At 40.0% G+C, this 27,992-nt stretch overlaps 1 protein-coding gene across 6 annotated transcripts in view; it reads right to left on the bottom strand.

Annotated features, from left to right (window-relative positions):
• CHID1 (chitinase domain containing 1) overlaps nt 1-27,992 on the bottom strand; it is a 149,694-nt gene that overhangs the window by 110,756 nt on the left and 10,946 nt on the right. For all 6 annotated transcript variants that reach the window (XR_015701872.1, XR_015701871.1, XM_009470335.2 and 3 more), the window contains exon 8: nt 19,100-19,192. Coding sequence is in view for 4 of the 6 variants with exons in the window: in XM_009470335.2 (XP_009468610.1) it covers nt 19,100-19,192 (93 nt within the window). In the remaining 2 variants the exon portion in view is untranslated. The remainder of the gene's footprint in view (nt 1-19,099; nt 19,193-27,992) is intronic.

The raw sequence follows: 27,992 nt of genomic DNA, 5'->3' as shown, positions 1-27,992 counted from the left end.
ATGGAAACATGACAATTTAGCAGTTCATTTCTAATGAGCTGGAACAGCCTGAATATCCCAAGATAATGACTTTAGCAAGCCTGAGCTGGACATTAGGGAGAACCTTCTAATGGTGCAGATAGTCTGGGAGCACTGTAATAACATTCATTCATTGGTAGATTTTAAGAGCTTGTTAGATAAACTTCTATCAAAAGTCACATAGTTATAGTTTATTTTGCCTTATTATAATGCACCTTCCAATACTATTCTCTACTATTCAGAATAGTAGCTTAAATTCAGAAATAAAAACCTGCAACCCTAGTTGTGCACTGTCTTTTGCTGCTGCACTAACTTCATTATAGGAAAGGTAAAAATTCAGATGCCTTCAAAGAGCATAAGGGCTATCTGTCAGTTGTCCACAGAAAAGATCACAATTTAAAATAAAAAAAAATCTCTACCGAATGCATCCTAAAAACTGAAACCTGAAAGATTTTAATTAGCATTACTGACCACGTTCAAATTTTCTTAATAGCAAGAATCTGTTTACCAAATTCTCAGATTAGATTAGGACAGGCATTTAAAAACAACAGCAAAACCTAGCCAGCTTGACAAGCAAGAAAACTGTAACAGGGTGCTACAGATTCACAATACAAAAGAGCTGGGAGTGGTTACTTCGCACAATATGAGTGCTTCATATCACTAGGGGACTGTAAATGATAACAGACTGACAAGTAAAAACTTGCTGTTATTTTCATCAGGAAACAAAATAGTATTTATTTACCAATTGAAATTTTTGCAGAACATTCAGGGCTGGCACTCTTCCTTAATATACATATCCCATCCCAGCTGCTGCCTTTGCAGTACTTGCTCTCCAAATAGGGAGAAACATGGGATCTGTTCTTGTCATGGAGTAGCCTACACAGTTTTCATGAAGCCAAACTAATTACCTGTGGCCCATCTGGTTTAAACTAGTAACAGAAGTCAAGAAGGAGAAACATGCCAACAATTACATGTCCTGAAAAGAAAGCATGAAATCCCAGCAGACACCTAGGGACAAATGAGCCTGAAAACTGCTGTCCTCAGAGCAGAGGTATGCTGGCAGACCAGTCTGCACCACTTACACTGTATTTTTCAAGTAACTTAAGAGTTTGTATCTGAAACTCTTAAGTTAATGTAAGAAATTCACCTGTTTGACAAAAGCAGACAATCTGAATACCAAAGAAGAAAAAGTTTCTTTCGATACTTGTCATTGTATTTAATGTTTCCATTTTTGGGGAGGTTAACTGCTCTCCTTTAACGCCGTTATGTTCCTTCAGCCTCTTCAGAGGAGTCATTTAAGCAAGACTACGCATAAATGAACATCCACTGTATCACCATTTGGTTCTCCTAATTTCCAAACTATTCTAGTGCCTTTCATGCCAGGGCTTAATGCCCAGGCAAGCCATGCTCCAATAGCAGAACATCACGCAAAACAAGCTTGTACCCTGGAGCACATGAGCCTAATTTAAAAACTCTAACACACCAAACGTAGGCTTAATTTCGTTGTTGCAAAGATTAAAATGCTCATCGGGGTTTTGGAGTGGGTTTTGGGTTTTTTTTTTTTTGTTTGGTTGGTTGGGTTTTTTTGTTTTTGGTTGTTTTTTTTTTTTTTTTTTTTTTTTTGGAAAGTTTTCCAGGTTCACACTGAAACTTACGCAGTAATTGCTGTACAGCCGCTGGCTTAGAACTGGTAGAGCTACAAACACCAGACATGGTAAGGAATACATTCCACTCTTGCTTCTCTTTGACTGTCATTAGTTGACCTACAGATTATTTTAATGATCCTCCCTAGTGGGAATTCAAAAACTGATGTGTACACCTGCTTCAGCACGTGTCAGTGCAGTCAGATCTTGGCTGCATTAATTTTATATAGTAAGGCATAGCCTTTAAAAAGCGACTTCTAAGAATAGATTTGTTCCTCTCAAGTCCTTTCTGAATCTATACAAAATGCATTGAACCTTTCATGGCTGCAGTCAGAGCCATGCTGTACTGAGCTGGCAGCCCAAACAGCAGTGAAAACAGGGAAGTCATTGGCAAAGGAAGGAGATGTAGTTTAAAGCCATTAACAAGCATTCAGATTTACTGTAGCTAACAGAATTCAGTTTAAAGAGAGATGTGACTGACAGACCTATACTTTAAGCCTTTATACAGGGAAGAAAAAACCCCATGAGCCCAACATGACTCTAGTATGATTCAATAGTATTACTATAATTTGAAGAGGTTATTAAGCTTTCTCCAATAACTGTTACTCAGAAGTAGTCAGTAGTCATTTCTGACCCAGTTTTCTGCTCCCCTCAATATAAACTCGTATCTCAAGCTGTATCCTGTGATCTGAGTCACACATATCTTACAGGTTCTCTAGTATGCAAGAAAAACTATTATGCCAGTCAGCTAGCCTAGACAGACCACTTGAGTCATTTCTATGCCTTTTTCAGTGCTGAATTTTATGCACAGAGCCCAATTTCAAGATCTCTTGATACGTAACTGTACGCTCCATATTCCTGACAGTGCCTTTTTTTTTTAGGCTACTCACAAGACGACTGATGACTACAGGAACAATGGAGGGCAATGTGTTATTATCAACTAGGCACAACAAACAGGAAACTGTGGATAGTTACAGTTTTCAGATTTTCCTTCCTAAGTCCCATTTTCTGTAATTTGCTTGCCCAAAGAGATTGTTTTCCAGCATCAAGTTTCTTTATTAGCAACAGCAAGCGTGGGAGAGCATACTTGGTGTATATACTAGCTAACTCTACCATGAACATACACGGATCATTTTTAGAATTGCTTGCTTTTATGTGACCTCATTTGTCAAATTGGAAGGAAAAGTAAGAAAGATAATCAGACACGTAGAAAGATCAGAAAAGTGCAGCAAGAGTATTACTGATTCCAACAAAATATGATTACTATGGCCAGGTTTCTCACAAACATTTTGAACTTTCGTAGTGTTAAGTGTAGGTATTGGTAAAACAGTATCCTACTTAATAAACACTACTCTACAAAGTTGTTTTTTTTTTCTAGTATGCTGTTATTTGACATAATCTGATAATTTAAAACTCCATCTGAAACAAGCAATATGTTTCTTGCTGTTTTGTTCCCTGGCATTATTTACTTACCAACATTTCAAGGCTTTACATTCTGGCCTGCACAGTCCTGCCTGAGAATGATGTTAAAAGTAAGTGACGGTTCTCATTTCACTTCAAAACAGAGACATCTTAGAAGCCATTTATAATTTAATTGAATTTGTTTGCCACACATTATCATAAAAATTACCCTGTTGTTTACTTGCATATTCTGCTTCAGAATTACTACTTGCTAGAAATGCTTCTAAGGAAAACAGTGCATATATACTGGAATAGTGAACCCACAAACATATTCTGTATACACAAAGTTATGGCAAGGCAATTGAATCTGCAGCAACTTCTAAAGATGACAGACTCCTAGTGAAAAACACAGATTACCTTAATAATTACAAGTATCCATTCATAATCTACTTCTTAAAACACCTGTTTCCTTCATCATATATGCAAAACACTGGTCAATTGTGGCATCCATTGAGCTGGGCAACTGTGAGGTCAACAAGCAGTTTTCCATCATGTACTCTTCCTACTTTTCAGCAAAGTATGCATGTATATTTATAGGAAAGGAGGAAAAGAGCATGATAGTACAAAGTAAAAGGAGGGAAAAGTTGTCTGCCCTGCTCCCGACCTTTCCCAAGAGGCAGGGTAGCAAAACTAAGCTGATATCCACTGCTACTGGATAGCAGCAATGAAAGACTGCATAGATTCTGGTAATTTTCATTGCACAGCAGCTGTGGAAAGAAAGAGCCGAAGCTACTTAAGACAGTCCTTTACGTCTGGCAATGTTTTTGCAGCAATAATAAAGAATAAACTGAGTGCTAAAAATCTTAATTTTGGAGAAGTGGAATTTTAGAGGTGGAAAATACTGACAGTATGGGACCTAGGGAAGCTTTAACTAATAGGGAGAGAGGCTGTAGATTTTTTTTTTTTTTTACTCTTACATATGCAAATACAAATATCCGAAGTTAGGGATGCTTGCCCTATTTTGAATGAGGGGCATACATTATGTTCAAATATTTGAAGAGAGAAAAGTGGTTTGGGTTCCTGCAGCTTTCAAATGAAAGCAACTGCACTACTGCTGTGCATCTCAAGAAGCCAATAAAGACACACAAATTTGATATGGATTATTTGCCAAGACTGCAGTAGTTTTAATATGCTCTTTTCAAAGCCTAGAATCAAAAACGTAAAAAACGAAAGACATGCTCAACTACAGATTTAACTGCATGTGTTTCACGAGCAAGTAACAAGTTGTGAGCAAGACTGCTGCATAGCAGAGAAGTATTCTGCAAACTCTCTAAAGAACAAATAGGTATTAAAACAGCATTACAGTGGTGTAGGTTGAAGAACCTGAATATCAAAACTTCTGGTTTGCAGGATGCTTTGGCACAGATTGGATATCCTGCTTTTCAGCCATCTCTGGTTCCAGCTGCTTAACAAATGAGTTTCATTATTTCATCTGTCTGACTTTCTTTTAAAGTTCAGAGAGCAAATGTATATTGTTAAAGCATTTTCTTCTTGTATTTATCTTGAGAGTATACCAAATTTAGCATAACAAAGGTAGTAATAACTTGACCTTTAGCAAGAACATTTTAAAAAGATAAATCACTTCAAAATGCTGGGGGGTGTCCATCCCCCAAATCCATTGTTACATACCTTGCTGAAAGCATACAGAACAATTCTAGGATTCCCCCTAATACAAAGGTGGATCTTGATCCAGAAAACTTATAGTGAGGTTTGAGAGACCACTGATTCTCACAACAAATGAAAAACACAAAGAAACATCCACCTATTCTGAACAGTCAACTAGTGGTCTAAAGAAGGAAAACCCTGTTACATAAATCTTTCTTCATAAACAGCAAAAACACTAGAAAAAGCTTCCCGATTTCTCCAGAAAAGTTCTCTCTTCGCTTTCTACTCTACCAAAAGAACTGTTTTTAACAAGATAATGCCTTGTTTTCCTGGAAATACAATTTCTTCCTTCCCAAAGAAAGGATTAGTATACTCTAGCCTTTACAGCCCCCATACAGTCATGGAAGGATTTCAGCTATATGTGTTTAGAAAAGACTAAATATTTGTCCAGATTACTATCAATCTTGGAATAATTCTGCCTAAACAGCGTGACAGTAAATAGGAATCTGTGTTAACTGCCTCTGTTTTTTCCCCCAGGAATCTCCTAAAAGAAGGTAGGTTAAGTCCATATATTCACATCTTACCATAGCAAACCTTACTGTTCAATGAATGAAGAATGGTGTTTCAAAGCTACCAAACAAGACAGATAGCCTTTTCATGACAAAAGTACAGGAATTTAGAATCAGCCTTGTCTACCCTCTGCCCCTACTACTACAAAACTAAAGCAAAACCGGTACAGAACATTCCTCCTGACCTTGTTCAGGAATGTCAACAGATCCAGCTCCTAGAACAATGAGTACACTATAATAAAGATTTTCAAAATAGTACTAAGCACCATTTGAACATAAAATGCATTCTCTTTAATGGCTTAAATAAAAAACACTTTGAGGCTGAAAAGAGGAAAATTGCTGAATCACAGTAAAACACTGTCAAGGCTTTATAATCTCCCTACTCTAAAAACAGTGATACAGTAATGGTTCTTCAGATATTTTCAGTTTTTCCTCAGAGTCCCTTGTCTCATAATGCATACGTAAACTAAAAATATCCTCTGCCAGCAACTTCTCATTGCTTTTAAAAAAAAATGTAGCGTCAAGAACACTTAACCTCAGCATAATCCAAATCAGTTACTAAATCTTAAGACTTCAGACTGTTTGAAATGTAAGAAGTGCTACAATTTTCAACTTTTTTTTTTTTTTTTTCCAATCAAACAAGAGATCAGCCACAGTAAGAAGCAGCAGTTAAAAATCATGGTTGGGATATAACTGCACTTAGCTGAGAATGTATGGGAAGCAGAAACACACTTTGAGATGCTGTGCTTCACATACAGATGTGGCAAACTTTTCACAGCAAGGAGAAAACAGCCAGCACAGTATCTGACAGAAAATGTTTTGTCACAGGCATGTTTTGTCAATTTTAGACAACTCATGAAAATTCACATAAGGGTATAAATTTAACAGTATTGGCCTCTTCAGTGTTTTAGACATTATTTTGGAAAGGTTCTCCTGTCATTTTAATTCACTGAGGCTAAAAGCAAGCCTATACAGTCTCAATTTAAGAACAAAATGCCAAAACCTGACTTACGTATCTTCAGCTCTCTCCATTCCTTTGCTGTGTCTGCCCCACCCACCCTTTTTTAATCACAACTAAAAGAAAAACTTCTCTAGAATTCTAGCTTACCTAAAACTTAAAAAAAAAGCCTTCAAAAGCATCTATTAAAAAAAGAATAAGGCTAGCTTGAGTCCTAGGTGTATCCCCTGCACAAGGAGCTGCCCACAGCTCTTCAAGAGAAACAGGGGGAAGGTGTACTTGTGAATGTTTGCTTTGTTCCTGGGACAGAGGAAGAAAGTTTCACAACAGTGTACTCTTTTTCTTCCTTCTCCCACTGGCTCAGCTCTGCTTCCTTGTGCTCTTCTGCCAAACAGGCATTTATGGAGCATTAATTCTGCCACCCAAAGAAATTAATAAAGGTGCTGTTCTCTCTTTTCTCCCCGCACAGCTGTGCATCACCTGCTACCTAGATGTGTATCACCAAGTTCAAAATGCATGTGAAGATTCCAAAATTTTCCTAGGTGTTTCTACAGTATTTTGCCATCTGACATTATTCTTTTTCTACTGTTCAAGCTAAGAATTCTTTATCGTGAACTACAAGTATTTTTATCCTTTTCTTCCAAGCTGATGTAAAGACCAATGTATCACTGTCACTTATACAGCTGCTGTCGACACATTTGAAGACTTATTATGTCTCCTGACACTTTTTTCCTCTTTTTAATATACGACATACAGTTCTTCAAACTTTCCTCAAAGGAGACATTATCTATACTTCCAGCAATCTTTCTTGCTTTCCTCTAAACACTCTCATTTTTCTACATCCTCCTATAAATATAGTACCCCAGACTCAGTTTTCCATGAGACCTGCCTAGCACTGAGAGTGGAATAAATACCTTTTGTCACCCTGGAAGCTCCCTGCCAATCGTCTCAAAATGAAAAGTGTCCCTTTCCCTACATCTCACAGCACTTGCCTTGGGATTTTGAAATTGTCTGATCCGCTTCCAACACAGGTCTGCCCAGAAAGTTTCCATGCATTTCATGTTTTACTTCTCCCTCCTTAACAGAGTATTTTATATCCATCTTTACTTAATCTCATGGCATTAAACCCAGGTAATTTTTAGTGCTTCTGGAATAACTTCAAGATCTGATCACCTCCTGTTAAACGTTTACTTACCAATGTGGTATCTTCCACAAACTTAAAAAAAAATCCACCAGCCTTACTGTTTTAGGAAAATGCTCGGCACCTGGGCACACTGCTGGCTCATATTCAGCTGGCTGTCAACACAACCAGGTCCTTTTCCACCAGGCAGCTCTCCAGCCACTCTTCCCCAAGCCTGTAGCATTGCATAGGGTTGTTATGACCCAAGTGCAGGACCTGGCACTTGACCTTGTTGAACCTCATACAGCTGGCCGCGGCCCATCAACCCAGCCTGTCCAGATCCCTCTGTAGAGCCTTCCTACCCTCCAGCAGATCAATGCTCCCACTCAACTTGGTGTTGTCTGCAAACTTACTGAGGGTGCAGTCGATCCCCTCATCCAGATCATTGCTAAAGATATTAAACAGAACTGGCCCCAATACCGAGCCCTGGGGAACACCACTTGTGACCGGCTGCCAACTGGATTTAACTCCATTAACACCACAACTCTTTGGGCCTGGCCATCCAGCCAGTTCTTTACCCAGCAAAGAGTACACCCATTCAAACCTTGAGCAGCCAGTTTCTCCAGGAGAATGCTGTGGGACAAGGTGTCTAAGGCTTTACTAAAGTCCAGGTAGACAACATCCACAGCCTTTCCCTCATCCACTATGTGGGTCACCTTGTCATAGAAGGAGATCAGATTAGTCAAGCAGGACCTGCCTTTCACAAACCCATGCTGAATGGGCCTGATCCCCTGGTTGTCCTGTACACACCAGGTGATGGCACTCAGGATGATCTGCTTCACAACCTTCCCTGGCACTGAGGTCAGGCTGACAGGCCTGTAGTTCCCTGGATCCTCCTTCTGGCCCTTCTTGTAGGTGGGCATCACATCTGCTAACCTCCAGTCAACTGGGACCTCCCCAGTTAGCCAGGACTGCTGACAAATGATGGAAGGTGTCTTGGTGAGCTCCTCTGCCAGCTCCCTCAGTACCCTTGGGTGGATCCCATCTGGCCCCATAGACTTGTGTGTGTCTAAGTGGTGTAGCAGGTCACTAACCATTTCCCCTTGGATTACGGGGGCTTTATTCTGCTCCCGGTCTGTGTCTCCCAGCTCAGGGGGCTGGGTACCCTGAGAACAACTGGTCCGACTATTAAAGACTGAGGCAAAGAAGGCATTAAGTACCTCAGCCTTTTCCTCATCCTTTGTCACTATGGTTCCCCTGACATCCAGTAAAGGATGGAGATTCTCCTTAGCTCTCCTTTTGTTGCTAAGGTATTTGTAGAAACATTTTTATTGTCTTTTATGGCAGTAGCCAGATTAAGTTCTAGTTGGGCTTTGGCCCTTCTAATCTTCTCCCCTCATAACCTCACGACATCCTTGTAGTCCTCCTGAGTTGCCTGTCCCTTCTTCCAGAGGTCATAAACTCTTCTTTTTTTCCTGAGTTCCAGCCAAAGCTCTCTGTTCAGCCAGGCCCGACTTCTCCCCTGCCAGTTTGTCTTTCAGCCCATGGGGACAGCCTGCTCCTGCACCTTTAAGATTTCCTTCTTGAAGGATGTCCAGCTTTCCTGGACTCCTTTGCCCTTCAGGACTGCTCCCAAGGGACTCTGTCAACAAGGCTCCTGAACAGGCCAAAGTCTGCCCTCCAGAAGTCCAAGGTGGCAGTTCTGCTGACGCCCCTCTTTACTTCTCCAAGAATCAAAAAAACTATCATTTCATTATCACTATGCCCAAGACAGCCTCCAACAGTCACATCACCCACCAGTCCTTCTCTGTTGGCAAACAACAGGTCCAGCGGGTGCCTTCCCTAGTTGGCTCCCTCACCAGCTGTGTCAGGAAATTCTCCTCCACACACGCCAGGAACCTGTGAGACTGTTTCCTCTCTGCTGTATTGTATTGCCAGCAGACATCTGGTAAGTTGAAGTCCCCCACGAGAACAAGGGCTAGCAATTGTGAGATTTCTCCCAGCTGCTTACAGAATATTTCGTCTGCCTCTTCATCCTGGTTGGGTGGTCTACGACAGTCTCCCACCATGATATCTGCCTTGTTGGCCTTCCCCCTGATTCTTACCCATAAACACTCAACCCTTTCATCACCATCTTCAAGCTCTAGACAATCAAAACGCTCCCTAACATACAGGGCTACCTCACCACCTCTCCTTCCTTCCTCATCCCTTCTGAAGAGTTTACAGCCATCCGTTGCAGCACTCCAGTTGCGCAAGTCATCCCACCGTGTTTCCATGATGGCAACTGTGTCATAGTTTTCCTGCTGCACAATGGCTTCCAGCTCCTCCCTCTTTGTTGCCCATGCTGTGTGCATTGGTGTAGGTGCACTTCAGTTGGGCTGTTGATCCCATCACCTTTTTGGGGGGAGAAGCTCTAATTCCTATGTGACCATTCTCAGGTGCTTCTGTGTTTTCTAACACATCAATAACCCTTGCATCTTTGCTGCTGCATGGCTCTCCATCCCCTACCTCCACTGAGATGGCAGACCAAAGGACCTCGCTAGCATATAGTCTCTGAAACATTGGTGTGCTGCCCCCAGGCTTATCTCTAGTGAGCCTGGTTTTATCCCTTTCCCCCTTCAAATCTAGTTTAAAGCTCTTTCAATGAGCCCTGCTAACTCCTGTGCAAAGAGCCTTTTCCCCCTTTGAGGTAGGTATACCCCATCTGTCACCAACAGGCCTGGTGTGATGTAAACTGACCCATGATCAAAAAACCCAAAATCCTGCTAGTGACACCAGGCTCAGAGCCAGGTATTGATCTGCTGGCTCTTCGTTCTTCTTCCCTCATCGTTCCCTGCAACTGGAAGGATAGGGGAAAACACTACTTGTGCTCCTGATCCCTTAACCAGTCGTCTCAAGGCCCTGAAGTCTCTCTTAATTGTCCTCGGACTTCTTGTTGCAACTTCATCGATGCCTACATGAAAAATCAATAATGGATAATAATCAGAGGGCCATACCAGGGTAGGAAGTTTCCTTGTCACATCTCAATAGGACAAGAGGAAACGGTCTCAAGTTGTGCCAGGGGACATTTAGATTGGATATTAGGAAAAATTTCTTCACCAAAAGGTTAGTCAGGCACTGGAACAGGCTGCCTAGGGAAGTGGTTGAGTCTCCATCCCTGGAGGTATTTAAAAGACATGTAGATGTGGTGCTTAGGGACATGGTTTAGTGGTGGACTCGGCAGCGCTAGGTTAATGGTTGGACTTGATGATCTTAAAGGTTTTTTCCAACCTAAATGATTCTATGATTTTTTTCTTTAGCTCCTGGGAGGCAGCAGACTTCCCTAACAAGTGGGTCCAGTCTGCATATTGGGCCTTCTGTTCCCCTCAGAAGAGGGGGTCTCCTATGACCATGTCTCCTTTTTATTTATGGAAGTGTTTTTGATGCAGGATGTAGGCTAACTTAACTTTGGCGACTCTTCCAACCTAGATGCCCCATCGTCCTCATCATTGTTCAGTTCTACTTGCAGAGCCTGGTACCTATTATGCAAGGGCACCTGGGAACGTGAGGTAGTCACAGAGGAGACAGCTGCTGCACTGGGCAGGAACTTGTCACCATTGTCCCCTATCCCTTGAGTCACCACGTTCAGCCAGGTGGAGAGAGGACAGGGAATCCTCTGCGTCATGTGTCCTGTCTGCCTGACAGGCCTGTTCCATGGAAGGTAGGGTGCGATTCCAGTAATCTCTCTCTCGGACTCCCTGATACTCCTCAACCTACTCACCGCCTCCCAGAGCTCTGTCACTAAGCCAAGGAGTTCCTCTACCTGGTTGCACCTCCCACAGGTGTGCTCACTACTGCCATGCAGCACTGGTGTAAGAGTAAAGCACACCCTGCAGCCTGACACCTGGATGCCAGCACGTTCCCACTGGAGCTCTGTCTGGGAAGTTGTCTCAGTTGTGGCAGGTGAAGAGTTTAGAGAGGCCATGGCTTTCTACTGGGTGGATACCATTGCTCCCTGGTTGAGCTGGCAGAGCTTCAGCACCCTTCCTGCACACCCTTCCGTGCAAACTGCCACACTATGCGCTGTTTGCCCGCCCTGCTCATGGTGTTCCTGGTCACTAGTGCTCCCCAGGGGCTCCTTTTATATGTGTGGGGGTCTTGGCTGCCATTGCTCTTGGCCCTGCCCAGGTCTTGTCAGCCACTGTCACGCAAGCTGTGGGCTCCTGGCAGCTCTCTCGGCTCCCCCCCGAGGTTTCCCCAGTTCAGGAAAACCTGCTGTGCACCACGCTAGAGCGCTCTGCTGCCGATTGTGCCGGCACCAAAGCTGCTCACCTTGGTGACTGAGGTTATTTGTTTACTTGAGATTTTACTTTTTCTCATTTACAGATTCCATACAACTTCTAGAGACAAAGAATCATCTACTATTCAAGGAGTAGCTACTGTCTTTAGGTTACAAGACAGGTGTTTTAAAAGGATATCCATCACACAGGACAAACTGCTTGGTGCATATCCTAACCATCAAACTGCAAGTGAAGAGCACAGTGTTATATTATGAAGTGACACAGCCAATGCCATTTTTTACTGCTACTTTGTGCAAAGGATTATACTTCAGAGGACAATAAAAGTCCAAGAAAAGTGACCACTAACAACCTGTCTGTAAATACGGAGTTATTTAACACTGTGTTTAGCAAAACTAACAGCTTTTAATGACTTAGTGTATACTGAGCTGATCCTTAACACAGTTACACCATATGTCTAATGTCTGTAATAAGCTACAAATGCCAGAAAGGCCATGGTTATGCAACCATGGCTAGATTCAGAATCCCTGCAAAGACAACATCCTATCCACAGCTCCCGAGAGCTTTTTGCCTGCCTTTGCTCTTCTGCAGGACAACAAGAAACAAGAGCATTACTGAGGCTCTTTCCGATGATAGCTCATCTAAACAAATTTAAGAATTTTCTTTACTCATTGTTTTCTTCACAGTAACTGGGAAACACCATGGATAAAATGGTTGCTGAACCTCAACAAAATATGTAATAATCTAGTCAGATTAAATACAACTTACTTGCAGACAGGAAAGCATTACTATTCAAATTCAAAGCCTCACTTTCTGCCTTTGAAAAAGCATCCCTAACATATTATAAAGCACTTAAGTATAGTGAAACAAATAAAATAACCAACTCAATCCCTGTTATTTACAAGACTTAAGAGAACAGGTGCAACCAAATTTCAAGTCCCATTTGCCATCTTTTTTTTTTTTTTTCCCCAACAGTATATTTAGGCATAAAGGTAGTTCACTGCAGCACAGCTATCCTACTTGGAAAGAGGCTTGTGATATCAGTGTAAAAACATCCACGCAGCTTTCACCAGTATAACTTCTGCAGTACAATAACCACTGGAGTGCACATATTTAAGCCAGGAATTTAATCAAGTCCAGGATTAGCCAGCACAAATGGAGTTACCCACCATCACCAATGGGCAGAATAATGCCTGGCTACCCATTGCCGTTTTAGAAATGGTACTCATATCATTTATACATGCATCCATATCCATGCATGTTAAAAGCAGTAACACTCTAACATTTTGAGACAATCTGTTGAAAGACAGGCTGGAAGTCTTCAGCAAACCATCTGCTCTAGCAACCATTTACATAACACAGCAATCCTAGCACCTCTCTTCAGACATACGCAACCACAAGTCTCCCATCCCAAAGGAGAGTCACAGTATAACACACTTTTTAGAGCATAGCTTTGGGTCCTGCTGTTCCTCTCTCTTTCAAATCACTTATGTTTGCAGGAAAATCATGCAATTCCTGGACAGGGGGATGGAAATACTACCTACCTCAATCTGTTTTTGCCAGCACGGTAGCTCTACATGCATTCTCTGTGACAGCAAAGCTTGCTAGAGATATTCCTGCCTCCTGATCAGCCTCCACACACATTCCCACCCCTCGATTATGCCAGTGCAACTGTCTATGGACAATGCTGTAAACAGACACATTAAAAATGCTGTAAAAGGAATATATAAAATGTCTGGATTTAAAAAAAAAAATTGTTTTTCCGAGTGAAGTTTCCTTTTAGGCCAGAACATTTCATAAGCAAACCAAAGGGTTCACTAGATACTTTAGTTATGAAAGCAAGCTTCAGCTAGATCAGTCTCGCTTAGTTTTTGTTTGCAAAAGCTGAATTCAAGAAGTTAAACAGATGACCCAATATGTTTCCTTCCTGCATCATGCACTTGATCTCATGTGTAATGCTGCATTTTCCAGACTTTTTCCCTAAGCAAACCAATGTTTTTAGCTCTTCGAAGTGTCTCTTTTCACATAGCGTTTGCAGCCAGACTGCTTTGATCTTAATGCATATCAAACGAGTCTAAATTACAAATACCTAAATAAACTGCTTACATTTAACTATGCTCTCTCTTTAAATTTTAATCAGGGTAGAACACAAAAGGAACAATGTTTCAGCTCCTAGCATCCCAGCTCATCAGGGTATTCAACATACAGCTCATGTCTCCTTTATCAGTCTTTTGCCAGCTGCTGAACTCTGAAATATTGAATATTGTTTGATTCTTCATGGTACTTATTTCCACATCTTTTGCTGTACATCTACAGTGATTCCAACAAAGAATATAAGATGCATTAAAGCACACTTTCAACCATGTATAAGTGTTAAAACCCAGTGAGTTTCAAGACACTTTCAGGTTAAAATTTTTCAGGTTAAAATTGCACTTTAGATAGACAGCTCCTCCCAGTTCTAACAGGGCATCTCTAAATCCCAGTTCAGAAAGGTTTTGGAACTGTGAACCCACTACCCTGCCAATACACAGGACAGCAGCAGGAGGGGCCAATGACAACCCAAGGTCCAAACCTCAGTATGGTGTTCAACTGCAAAAATAGTCCCGAAAGATACAGTTACCATAATAAAGCAAATTCTGGTCAAGGAAAAATGTGTTTAAGAATCCAGAGGGCTTATAGCGTCTTCAACTCTTGTTTCAGGATTTAGAAAAACTAGACTGTAGAGCCCCACGTGACTGTATATAAACAAAACAGATTTAGGTCCCTCTGGCTATGAGACTGAATCTGGTAATGTCAATAGGCATCACACTGAACAAGAATCTTAAGGTTTGTACTATCCCCTACTTTCTCCCTACCACCAAAAGGAGCAAATGCACTTTAATGTGAGCACTGTTTACAGCAATTACTTAAATTCTACCAGAGCATGCATCAGCATTTTAAAAATCATCTGTGTGATGAAGTGACATTTTAGAAAAATTTTTAAAGTGTTATCCTTTGCTTTATCTGTAATAGACTACAATTAATAGCAACAGAAAAATGCTTTAAAAACGAACTATCAGTTGGGATGAAATGTAAATCATAAGAGGGCAGCATGAAAGATTGGAATAAATGACAGACAGGAGAGAAGACATGGTAATTTCTCATTATTTTTGACTCAACCAAAGCGCGAGAATCTCAAAGTGTTTGATAACATTGAACATCCATGTGACACAAAGGCATACCAGCCCACAATTTTCCAGAGAAATCTGCAAGAAATGAGAGTATTAACCTTTGCAGCATTCACAGACCATTATCTCACAAGCCAGGAATAGCTTTTTAAGGACTTAGTTTCCATGTCTTTATTTTTAAAGAAGTATTGCAGTTGTTATTCTGTAGTGCAATGAGTTAATACAACAAGGTATATAACACCTTGGCTTACTGGGAGCCATGCTAGCATTTCAGAGGGCAATAGCCAAAAGCGTGGTTCAGTTCCTGGAACTTTTCCTATAGTAGAAAGTTTTACCAGCAAAGCCATCCATGCAGCAGAAGCAGCTCCTAAGCATTTATATTCTGAAGCAAATCTCTCTTAACAGAGAAAGCTGGCTTCCTGAGACTCAAGTATTACCAGCCATAAAAGTGGCTCTCAACAGCCATGCAAAGACATCCATGACAGTGAGGAACAACATAACTGCCCTGTAGCTCTGATTACTTGCAACACATGTGGTGCCTCATCCTGAGAAACAGTGCTGATTAAAAGCTTCCTCCTTTTTAAAATCCTCTGCATCTTACAGCCTGAACTTTCTTTCAAATAATTGTGTGGCGGTCAAGTGACTACTGCCTCCAGCTCTGCAAATACCACACACATAAGAGGTCTGACCGACTTGAGGAGTTTGCACAAACTTCAGATGAGAGCCAATGAAGAGGAAGCAGATTGTAATAAGAAAACATGTGAAATAGCCCCAAGTGAAACCCAAGGCTGACAAAGAAGAAACCTCCAGCACGAATATCACATTGCTCCTGAGAAAGACCTCACCATCATGCTGATGACTCATCTGTCTCCTCAAGAAATAGAGTGTCAACCTCAGGACCCACAGGAAGAGTGGAAGGGTGAGCATAATACCATAGAAAAGGGGTAGAAAGTGGGAAGGCTCTGCATAACAATTCTAGCTGTAATGTTAATGAGGCTTTTCTGTCTTAACTAGAGAATTTGTACTATCGGATCATCAAAATATTAAGTGGACAAACAATAAATTCTTGACCCCATTTATGTAGTGCATTCCTTTTTGTGCATTACAAGATTTGGAGTGTAGCAGCATGCCAAACTGCCTCAGGATTACAGGGTGTGTATTCTGACATGGGAAGACCATGGAAAATACAGAGCACAGGGAGGAAAAAGGAACAAGCCACACCACGTCCAGAGAAGAAGAACCAACAACCTAAGTCTAGTGTTGTCCTGAGACTTGGATCTACTCTCTTAATGCCAGAATGCATTAGAAACTAGTACCATTCTACGAATGAAGTGTCTCACCAAACATGATGCAAAAACCACCAGAACGGAGGTAGAAACAGAGGGGCTTGAGTAATAGGAAGGAATCTCAAAACGCAGCTAGGCTGTCAGAGCCCTTCAGTCCCTAAAGAAAAGGGCTCTGCACAGGTACTATTTTACAGGACTGTCTACTTTACCAATTTACATGGAATTTATTTTGTTTGCTTTTGCTATAGTCTTCACCACACTGCTTCTCTCTCTGTGTCTATCAAAATTTGGTGACCAGCCACACACGGAAGCAAAGGGATTTTTGCATTAAACTAGCTACTTCGTTTTAAGGATATAAAACAGTTATACTGTGCAATAGAGGAAAACAAAGCAACAAAAACCATCCTGAAGTACATAGATTTACAGAAAACAAACTGCAATCAGATTTTGTGCAGCTACTGAAGAACAAAATTACAGACAGATATTATTCTGGTCTTACAATCTTAAGATGGAGAAAGTATATATCCTACATTCAGGAATTGGTTTGGATGGTGTTACATCACTAACCTACAGAAGAGGTGACATCATAGTTATAGTGCAGACACTAACTGATCTCAGCACATAGACAACTTTTTAGTCACCTACTGCAGAGTCCCTGAAACTTTTCAGCAGGCAGCATTTAAGCTCTGCACAGATACCTGTAGGCAGAAATACTTTGTTTCCCCCTCATGGTATCGGACCTCCCCACAAAACTTAACAAGAACTTGAGACCATTGCAGAGAAAGGTCCAGCTGCAGAAGAGACATTTATAAGCCTACTCAGGCATTTCATTTTCTCAGCCTTTTTGGCACCTTGAAAATGAACATACACTGAAAGACTGTGACAGCCTACAAGAAATTTAGGAGGTTGTACAACACCATCCTGAAACTGTGCTGTTAAACTGTCATAAACTGTAGTGCTTGTGAGCCTGTCCATACTGTTATACAGCCCAAGATGAGAAAAATAATACATTGTAATATTTTTCTTTAGCTGTCTACTAACTCTCATGTGAAAAATACCTAATAATGGCTCTCTATTTAAGATGGAATTACATTACTGAATTTTCATGTGCAGGCATAAGGTTGCTGAACAGCTTGAAGGAAAAAGGAAACTTGGAGAAAAAAAAAAAATCTTTCACTGACTACTATGCAAATATTACAAGTCTTCCCCAGTTATCATTATCAGCAAGTCAAGGCCAGTAAGCCAAAAATATCTGCATAACCAGGAGGAGGTACCTATTCCATTAGGTAAAATTCAGAGATAAGGAATAAGCACAACATAGGATTAGCACGTGTCCTATCTGTCACCTGTTCTGCAGTTAGCAGAACCCACTGCAACATACTCAATGATTTTATGAAGACTGTTTCGTGTATGTAATCCTTTACAACAGGTTATGCTTCATTATTCTGCAGTCCCATATGACAAGAGGCCCAACCAAACGTCTTAAAAACAACTAATAGAGATTTGGAGCTTCTCACTCTGGCCATCACCCATGACATATGCATAACTTTAACATTTGGCCTATCCACAGTGGAACAGGGACACTCGTTACCTTTGAGAAGCAAGGAAAGGGGAGAGTGGAATACAGAGATTCAGAACTTGGTAGTTTTGGGGATAAGATAACCCTTATTACCACAATTCTCTGAAAGGTATGATGTATTCCTTGTATATCCTTGTAGCACTATTGTATACCACTTTTCCACAAGGTAGCACAACAGATAGCTATGCTCATGATGCAAGGATACCATGCACCTTCTGACCTGGAAGGGCATCCAAATGTGAACAGATGTTACCAAATGGCAGATAGATACTAGCAAGACTCTTGCCAATAAAGCTGTATAGCATTGGCATAGCCCACATTTCAATTTGAAATGACAACAATGAAGCCACATCACTGCTGGTATTCTGAATCACCTTCCGCCCTCGTCTTCAGTTCTATCTGCTCACTCTCACATGGATGTAATCACTGATTGATCATACAACACCCTGAAGGACTAGACACAGTCTCCCTCAAATACCAAAATACTGGAGTGACATTTTCTTTCCAGAAAAAGACTAGAGATCTAGTAAAACTGTGATTTTTTTCAGTTTTACTATATATCACTTAAAGACAATGTAGAATCTTTTCCTAAAAATGTAAAAACTTAAAGGATTCAAATATCTTCCACGTATAATGAAGTTACATTCTCATTTTTCATGTTTGTTGGTTTTTTGGTTTTTGTTGTTGTTGTTTGTTTGTTGTTTTGTTATTTTAATAAATACAATCTTAGGAAGTAAATATCTCTCTGCTATAAACACTGAAAGATAAGACTTGCTTACTGCTGTTAAGCCAGTTGAGCATATAAACTGGTACAGCCATCAGATTCAAATCATTGCACAAATAAACAGAATCATTAACAATTCTAAATATTATCCTCTTATTAAATGCATTTTCTGTACATATGAACTATCAAGTCAAAATAAGTAATTTTAAAAACCCACAGCCCTATTATAGATACAATTCCTAATTCCTTCCTGATACAATTCCTCTTCTGTTTTTCTTACTTAAAGAATAACTATTATCTATCATAGCTGAAATTGTGCCCAGAGGCTCAGAAAGTTATTTCATATGCTACGTTCATGGGAGCCTTTCTACTCCTTGGCAACAAGTCATGTAAGCTCCACAACTGTTTCTGCTCTTGTTCACCTGGAAGTTCTTACCAGACATATTGGGTTAACACAATAGGAGGCCCCTCTGCAAGTTATTTTGACATCAAAAGTTATGAGGTATATATGAACGCACATAGTTACTAGGACTATTCAGTGCAACACGCATGAAGACAGGACCACCAATCAAACTCAAATAATTTCTTATTCATTTAAGCTGCATAGCTATAAACAAAGCTTTGAATTCATTGTATATCAGACAAGAAAGTATTTCTCATCTGGAACCTGCCATCTAAACAGGAATACTCACCCTGCTGCAACTGCAGGAGGGATGACCAGTATGAGTTTAAGTTGCACTTCATGCAGAGCTTCAGAAAGGTGCACGAGCAAGTGAATCAACTCCCTGAAATATAAATATATTGTTAGAGGGAAGGGCAGTAAAACTGCTGGTATACATTGGCAAGAGCAAGTTAACGAGTAACAGTAGAAATAATTGAAAAGATGCAGCTAGCAATAGAGCCAAACACAGTTTGTAGTGAACGATCATAGCAGGAAAAAAAAAATTAGGGAGACTGATCAGAGGTTTACCCTCTTCCAGGACTAAGAACACTGAACTGCTGGAGAAAATCTTAGTTTTATTGGAATGGGTGATCACCTTGGGGCTAAAATGTTTCCTAGTTTTATTTTAATCTAACTATGCATTATTAGCATGTAAAACCAGCATATCTTATCAGAGCAGGTCACCTCTTGAGGTCATATTCAGTAAAAAGAATTAGATCAATACAAGAACCAAACACTGTTCTGAAACAAGCAGTTGTTGAATAGATTAAAGTTGCCACTGTATTACTACACATGAGGTCTGAGAATTTGTAAAGATGCTTTCACAGCAAGATGTGGAATCTTCAAGGGATATTTCCGAGGCCTGTATTTAGAAACATTGCTGCTGCTGTTTTTTTCTGTATAAATAATCCTTTTGTTTCTCAATACTTTACTGTATAGCTACAAAATAAATGTTTGGCAATGTCATATCTGGAAGTATCACCTTCCATATGCATCATTTAAAGACTTGCACAGAAGCTCATTTTCATACCCGTATTCTAAACATTTCAATAGGAAAATAAACTCCAAAATTCTCATGTAAACTGGTTTTAGTCTTCCTGATTTGAAGGGTGATGTTAATAGAAAATCCTTCAGAGACAGACTGCAGAAACAAAAAAGTTTAATGGCTATTGTTATGTTAAGAAGACTCCATTATTACCTTCAATTTGCACTATAAATATGGCCCTTCTGTGTGCCTTAAGTCATTTGATTTTTCAGAACAAAGTCAACTTTCGTATTTACCCACTGGCAGGGTGGATCCACAAAAGCAGCCAGACAGATTAGACTAGCACAGAATTCTAGATCTGTTCAGAACTGTGCTTAAAGCTGAACTGAGTAGAAACGAACTTTGCAACCCATTCCAGTAGGGTAAAAGTGCTAAAGCAGGAAAGGCAGGATATACATAGGTGATCATCCAAGTTGTTTGCTCCACTTAAACTGGATTAGACATGAACTCTCAGAAACAACTTTTGGTACTGTCATGCCTTTCAAGGCAGTATCATCCTAGAGATATTCTTCTGAATCCTTGATCTTCCAATATAATTATCCATCACAGTAACGATGCTTGACTTGCACAATGTAGACACTATCCAAAGGTAACCAAGTATTTTTATTTTCCCTGAGATGGTTTGATGCCTGATGAAAACTTCCTAACGACACTACAAAAGCCATTACTCTCAAAATCCTGGCAAACAAACAAAGCAAGTTTTATCACTTTCCCAATACCATCAGTATTTTGTGCTTAGAATTTGAGAGGGGCTGTGCTGAACACCTCTTGACAATGAACTGTCACACTGACATCTATATTGTCTCTTGGGGGTGGGGGGGGAGACGGGAGACATGAGATTACATGTACTTCTACCATTTTCTCTGGGAAAGTAACAGCTTTCCCTCCCATTTCCTTATCATATGCATTCTACATTAAGAGTGTCACTATTCAGACAATTCAATTATAGCAAAAGAAGAATCCTCTTCCATAGGAACGCATTAAAAAAATTACAACACTAAACTAAACAGACATTTATTGACTCCAACATACACATAATAGCTCCCACATGACAATCTTATCAAAAACTATAATCAGTATTAAAACTAGCTAAGCCTTCTTTCCCACTGATTTGTGTCTCATGGCTTAGTGACCTTTTTAACTAATTATGCTCAAGCTACAGTATGAGTGCACCATTTATTAGATGTCAGAGATACTACATATAAGACAAATTTGACCAAAGAATCAGTTCCTCTGGCATTGAGATTATTCTACAATGTTCATCAGCAGGGATCTCTTTTCTCTGCTTGACTGACTTTGTCAGCTGTAGGAGCTCTGAGACCTCTACACCATGCAAAACATTTGCCGACTTTAAATTTAATTATTTAGAAGGTGACGTAAAAAGGAAGGAAAAGCAGAACAGGACAAAATAACCTAACATAAGTGCAGAGCAAGATAACACCTTTTTCATTTAGAAACAAGGCCAAGACCCTCACTCCCACTCTGCATCTTCACCTATCTGCCTCAGCTCCTAAAATTCTACTATCCAGATAACAATGCTCAGAAGCATAACAAGAAAAGCAGTTGGGATTATTTTAAACCAGATGCGGAGGAAAAAACATCAAGTGAAATTAAATTCAAGATTTCCCCCTTCCTTGGCAACGTCAGACACTGGTGGGTTAGCCAGCAGAGGTGAAAATGTATCCACAAAAGCAGTGACGCACCCAGAAAAACAGTGACTACACAAAAGCAGTCATATTTTAAAACTAGAAAGGCAGACAGCGTAGAACCACAACCTACAACTGTAAATGAAGGACAGAGATCTATGGCCTGATAAAGGGGCAGGAGTGCAGTTTGGATTGCTGGTTTTATTTTGTAAGTAGCAGACAGGACTCTAACTAAAAACAGACTCCATCAAAACAACCACTTCCTCTCCTCCTGCCACCAAATTCAAGCAGTATATCTCTGGCCAAAAAATAATTAGCTCCAACTTGGAGGAAGTCAGGAAGAAAAAGGGTAGCAGGACAACTGCGGATTCTTGCTCAAGAAACCCAGACTAACATCTACTCACTAACCTGTCAAGCCAGGTCTCTGGGCCCTGAAGACTTTCTAGCAAATCAGTCAGGATTAATGGTTAAAGACTTAATTTAGGCTCACTTCCATTTGTCAGCCAAGACAGAATCTGCAAATCAAACATGCACTCTTTCCCTCTCCCCCAAACTGCAATAGCAAAATGCTCATTTATTGTGTGCTATAAATGAAAACTTTACTGCATCCAACAGTGCTTTCCAGTGTTTTAAACACAATATTCTTCCATATTACCACTGGTAATTTTGAAAGAAAAGCTACTGACATTTTAAACATTATAATAAGGTGCAGGAAAGTAGGAATAGAATCAGTCTTCCTGAAAAGGCTTCATTAAATATTTAACAAAGACTTCACCATTGTCAAATTTAACTTCAGAGTAGCTACTAAAACATTGGCAGCTTTAAGACTCTATCTTGAGCTAATTAAAGTCTAACTCATTCCTACTATTTCAGGCTTTCTATTATCACAACCATTTGGTAGGTCAATTTTCCAAGTGTTCATGATTTCAAAGAATCTTGTCCCCTATAAACTATGCAGGCCTCCAAATTTTCATCACTCAAAGTTTGAGGGAAGCTTATTTTTTCAGAACTCCCTTTTTCCAGCATTGCTGATGTATTATGTTTGGGACGCCTTGTAGTAGTTTACTTCACTGTGCAAGAATGGGCTGTAGGTGTATTTGAAAAGCCTTGCAGAAGACATAAAAGGCTGTTATATCCTTCTTCAGTTACATGACCCTTCAGAACTCTGCAACTTTCCAACTTCAGCCACTTTTTTGCACAAGTTGGTAGTCAGTACTCCCTAGAATTTATGCCTTGTCAAGAAAATTGGACAGAATAAAGCTGCCTACTTCAAGAAGAAATTGCCCTTTTGTGCCATTTCATTGCCTATTTAATACCAAGAAACTGCAGTGAATTATGGCAAATCTTTTATTAATAGATTAATTTTTCAGGGACTTACATGAAGGACAGAACTGCCACAAGAGCTTTTTGCTCCTATACTCCTACCAACATTAATAAGATGTCTGAAGGTCATCTTCTGCATGATACCAAGTGCCAGCAGCACGTGGTGACAAAAAAAAAAACCCCATATTTTTCAGATTGGGTCTGTGTGATGGCACTGCCATCTGTCAGCTAATGCCAGACTGATCAGAATAACGTGTGCACTTTTATGTATGCTGTGAGATTCTAATGGGTACATTCATGCCTTTTTCACAACATGACCCAGGTCTCTAGAGAAAAAATACACCCAATGAACCCACAAGTGAGATTAGCAAGAGAGACATCATCCTGTCTAGCTGTTAACTAAGCACGAGAACCTTTGCTTGCTCAGTTATCTCAATATTTCTGCCATGTACATTTCTAAATTTAAATGCCACAGGACGAATAATTTGGAATATTTTATTGCAAAATCAGTCAAGAAAGTTTTAGATAAAAGAGTTATTTAATTAAGAGGCAAGTTTAAACTATAAGCAGCAAAACACATTAGAATTGAGGTATCATTTGCATAGGATATCTTGGCTGATTTAGATTTTTGTTAGGAGACTAATTTCCTATCTGTTAGAACAAAAGATGGGAAGCTGAATACTTTTTCACTGTGCAATGATTGTCAGCATGAGAGGAGGCAGCATCAGTTAGATGCAGTCTTTCATCTCACATTAGATTTGACATCACTGTGATTTGTATAGCAATAATTCTATTCCCAGAAATCATAGGAAAGAAGTAGGTACCAGTGCTATACAGGGTACTTCGAAGTATCTGTATTAGACATCTACAGGAGCCTGAACTGGTCAGTATAAATCTACTAGAACTTAGGTCCTCACACACATATCAAAACAATTCAGGTTCTTCAGATAGAACAGGTGTCATTTCGGCATCTAAATATAAGAACCTAATGCCATTTTATACATCAAAAGGTATACAAAGCATGCATACAGGATTGCTGTGTAGGACTCAAGGCATCTAGGACCCTACATGAAGAGCCAGAGACTTGGCTGCTTAGGACATCTAACGTGAAACCAGGCAGCTATATTTAGGCACATAATTCTCTTATACAAAATTTATACTGCCAGTAAAATTGACATTTAAATGAATATGCAAAAGAAAGCAGCATAAAGGATTGATATAATTTAAGACTTTAGTCTGCTGAGCATTACAGAGCAATTCTAACCCCAAACCAGAATGATCAGAACATTTTTTTATCTTGAAAACAAACAAAACCAGATTAAGTTAGTTCTGCTTAAAATGAAAACCAGAAGATACATGGTAAGCCTGAAACCACAGAATTTCATGTCTTAGTGGATGCCAGCAACAAAACTTCTTAGCAACATTTCACCTTACCTGTAATGCCAGCTAGGATAAACAGGAAACAGAAAGCTCTTTTTAGATAACTCCTCAGGCCTTGCAGGAAGAATTTTCATTCATTTTTAATGTTGAAGTGAGTACCCAAAAAATCAAGATTTTCTGGAAACATGCAAAGTGTGACAGAGACACATCTAAATTTGACTCATTTTAAAAATGCTCAGTGATCACAGGTTCTAAAAGAGGCTGGTCACAGGATTTACAGGTTACAGAAGCTTTGCACAGAGCTAACACTGTTACCCTGTTATATAGGGATACTTACAAAATTTAATTGTCACAAGGTCTTTAGACAATTCAGTGTTTCAAGCCTCAACATCAAGACAATGGGGACAGCATGTGTTATGAAGGTGTCATCATGCCTCTCTAATCCAATCAAAATTCATGTTCAGCTATTGAAAAAAAGGTATCTCATGGGGACACTTGCTCAGCTGAGGTCTACTGAGAAGAGAGGTTCAGCTGCAATCACTCCAGCTTTCCAATATATGTAGCACTTAAATCATAACCCAATTTATTAATGAGTTAGGACACTAATTTGCAGGTTTTCAGATTCTTTTGCAGACTTACCTGCCTCAAGAAATATTGATGCACTGTGCTAAGAAGTATCACTGCACGTTGTCTTTAGAGAGCGGATGCTGATTTCATAGCTGAAACACCATATCAACCACAAATGTTCCATAAGCAAATCCCACTCTCTAGACATTTTAAGTCTGATAAAGAAATATGTGCTATATTAAGTGTTCCTGCACCGCTAAGGTAGCACACTGTATGGGATCATAGATCTTTTCCATAACACTATTAAAAAAATAACAGGAATCATTTCCACAGCTTTCCCCTCAACACAGATAGACAAAAGGAGCACTAGAATAATTGAGTGCCATTTTATTATTTATTAATTTAATAGCTTAAGTATCCACTTACTTTAGGTTTTGAAAAATGAAAACTACAATGATTCTAAGTGAAAGATTTTTTACTTAGATCCACACCACCACTCTGCCATTTCATAAGGCAAGCTGGCAGCTGCAGGATATCCCCAGATATTTTTATGCACCTGTGTTGAGTCTCAATAACCTGTTGCTAACTGCTTGTGCGAGACTACTCCTTGTATTTCAGGGAAAAAAAGTCCGATTTTTATTTTCTTTTTAAACTAAAACATGTTCACACTAAACAGTGTAAATAATGTATTAGCTAGGCAGGTCTCCTTGTATTGTCAGACAGCTCTGAAAGTAATTTGAAGGCAAACTATCTGTTCCTAGGAGCATCATTATGATCTTTTGTTCCTTTACGTAGAAGTAGGTTAAGCTACTTTCAAATGTTTGACCTTGAAGGATCTGAATCAGGAAAGCCTACACTATGTACCTAATAGTTAGTACAGATGCTTTATACAGAGCATACACAATTGCTGTTCTATGAACACTTCACATCTCCGAAAGATTAGGGGTCATCTCTGTGTTGACACCTACCTGTCAACTGACCCCCACCCTTCCAAGGTTAAGAACATGCTTTACTACTGATGTTTGTCACTTTCGAATGACACAATCTGACAAGGAAGATCAGGTATGAATCATGTTACAATACTGCCACTCTGTGGGCTAAAAAGGTCATGGGCTGCTCCAATTCTTTTCTGGCAGGGACAAACGATGCAAAAGACCATTCATGCTTACCCATTTATCAGGAATAACTCTGCTCTGCTATTCAAAAGGGAATTAACAGATCCCAAAGTAACAGCACTCAGTGTGCAATAAAAATACTGGCTTGGCAAGGTGCTAAGTTCACCTAATTCTGCCCCTTACAATCTGTTCAAAGCACCTGTTCAAAACACATTGATAGGGAAAACCCCTGGGGCACTGGATACCCATGTGTCCTGGTTTCATCTGGGATAGAGTAAATTTTCTTCTTAGTAGCTGGTGTAGTGCTGTGTTTTGGATTTAGTATGAGAATAATGTTGATAACACACTGATGTTTTAGTTGTTGCTAAGTAGTGTTTATACTACTCAAGGACTTTTCAGCTTCCCATGCTCTGCCAGGTGCACAAGAAGTTGGGAGGGGGCACAGCCAGGGGGGCTGACCCAAACTGAACGAAGGGACATCCCATACCATATGACATCATGCTCAGCATATAAAGCTGGGGGAAGAAGAAGGAAGAGGGGGGCACATTCAGAGTGATGGCGTTTGCCTTCCCAAGTAACTGTTAGGTGCGATGGAGCCCTGCTTTCCTGGAGATGGCTGAACACCTGCCTGCTGATGGGAAGTAGTGAATGAATTCCTCGTTTTGCTTTGCTTGCCTGCGCAGCTTTTGCTTTACCTATTAAACTGCCTTTATCTCAACCCATGAGTTTTCTCACTTTTACTCTTCCAGTTCTCTCCCCCATCCCACTAGAGGGGAGTGAGTGAGTGGCTGTGTGGTGCTTAGTTGCTGGCCAGGGTTAAACCATGACACCAAGCCATTCAGTTTTAGAGCAAGTGACAGACAAACTGACTTAATCTCAAAATTAAGACACTGGTCTGGCTATTTTGCAACTGTAACACCCTAAGCATTTCTAAGGGAGTAGCAATAAAGGGAGGAAAAAAAAAAACACCACACAGATGAGTTTACAATGAAGCACTTAAATCAAAATTGCTCTTGAAGAGAAAGAAAACCTGCAGTTCATAACTTTTGTTTCTATTCATGTTTTTCTGCCAAACATCATCTTTCACATTTTTAGTAAGGATATTCCTAAAGTCTTGTTCACATGCGGCCACATATGATCAAACATTACTGACTTGGAGCCAAGGAGGCAGTTACCATTCTACTCTATGAGAATAACGCTTTCCTTCTCTGAAGTTACGGAAAATACTTCCCACTCCTGCCTGTTAGTAACAGACAGTGAATATGTAAGTGGTGCTTCTATACTTCACCCAAATAACACTCAGGCACTGAAGGCTAGAGCAACTACAGAGCAGTACCTCCTCTAGTACAAACAGTTCTAATCACACAAGATGGAACAAGCAATGCTGTTTTGAACCAGCATTACTCCTGGCAAAGAGTAACATTTTTACCATGTCACAAGCAAACTCAACCCGGAGCTAATAAAAAAGGATGCTTTGTTCATGTGTGTCATTTGCAATGCAGCACTTTGATGCTAGTGCTCTTAAATTGGTCTTCAGTGAGTCTTAAAATTACAGTAATAGTCTGTATTATTAGTCTTTTACTAATAGGAAAAGCATCAATTTTACTGAAATACAGTAAGCACAGTAGATAAACCCACCACTACACCCAACTTCTGGCTGGCAGTTACTAGTTGCTTAATAAGACAGCCAACAAGGTGATTTAAGACATTGCAATAGGTTCAGAGCTCAGCATAGAGATCAACTCTTAGGAACAATCTGGCAAATTACATAATTATGAGCAAGAGCATCTAGCTTAAGCATTATTCGTTCCAGTGCAGATTGTGGAGCCCCTGACAAGGCTACAAAGATTCTGCAGTTTCAGTTCTTTGTTCCCAAGTGTTGGTTTTACAGGGAAAAGGTAGGCCTCCATTACCAGCACACTCAGTTCCAGAAGCAACTATTACATGCCATAAGTCAGTAACATTTGCCCTAAACAGAATAACCTGAAGTAACCATTTTTGAAAGGTGAAAGTCTTCCATAATTAAGTCTGCATTCTGTGGAGCTTACTTTTAAGCTACTTTCCCTC

Source organism: Nipponia nippon, unplaced genomic scaffold (genome assembly GCF_047370975.1).
Source record: "Nipponia nippon isolate SJK-2023a ecotype South Korea unplaced genomic scaffold, ASM4737097v1 scaffold_10, whole genome shotgun sequence".
NCBI classification, from domain to species: domain Eukaryota; kingdom Metazoa; phylum Chordata; class Aves; order Pelecaniformes; family Threskiornithidae; genus Nipponia; species Nipponia nippon.
The sequence above is the reverse complement of the archived record's forward strand: the minus strand, read 5'-3'. Positions and strand labels throughout refer to the sequence as shown.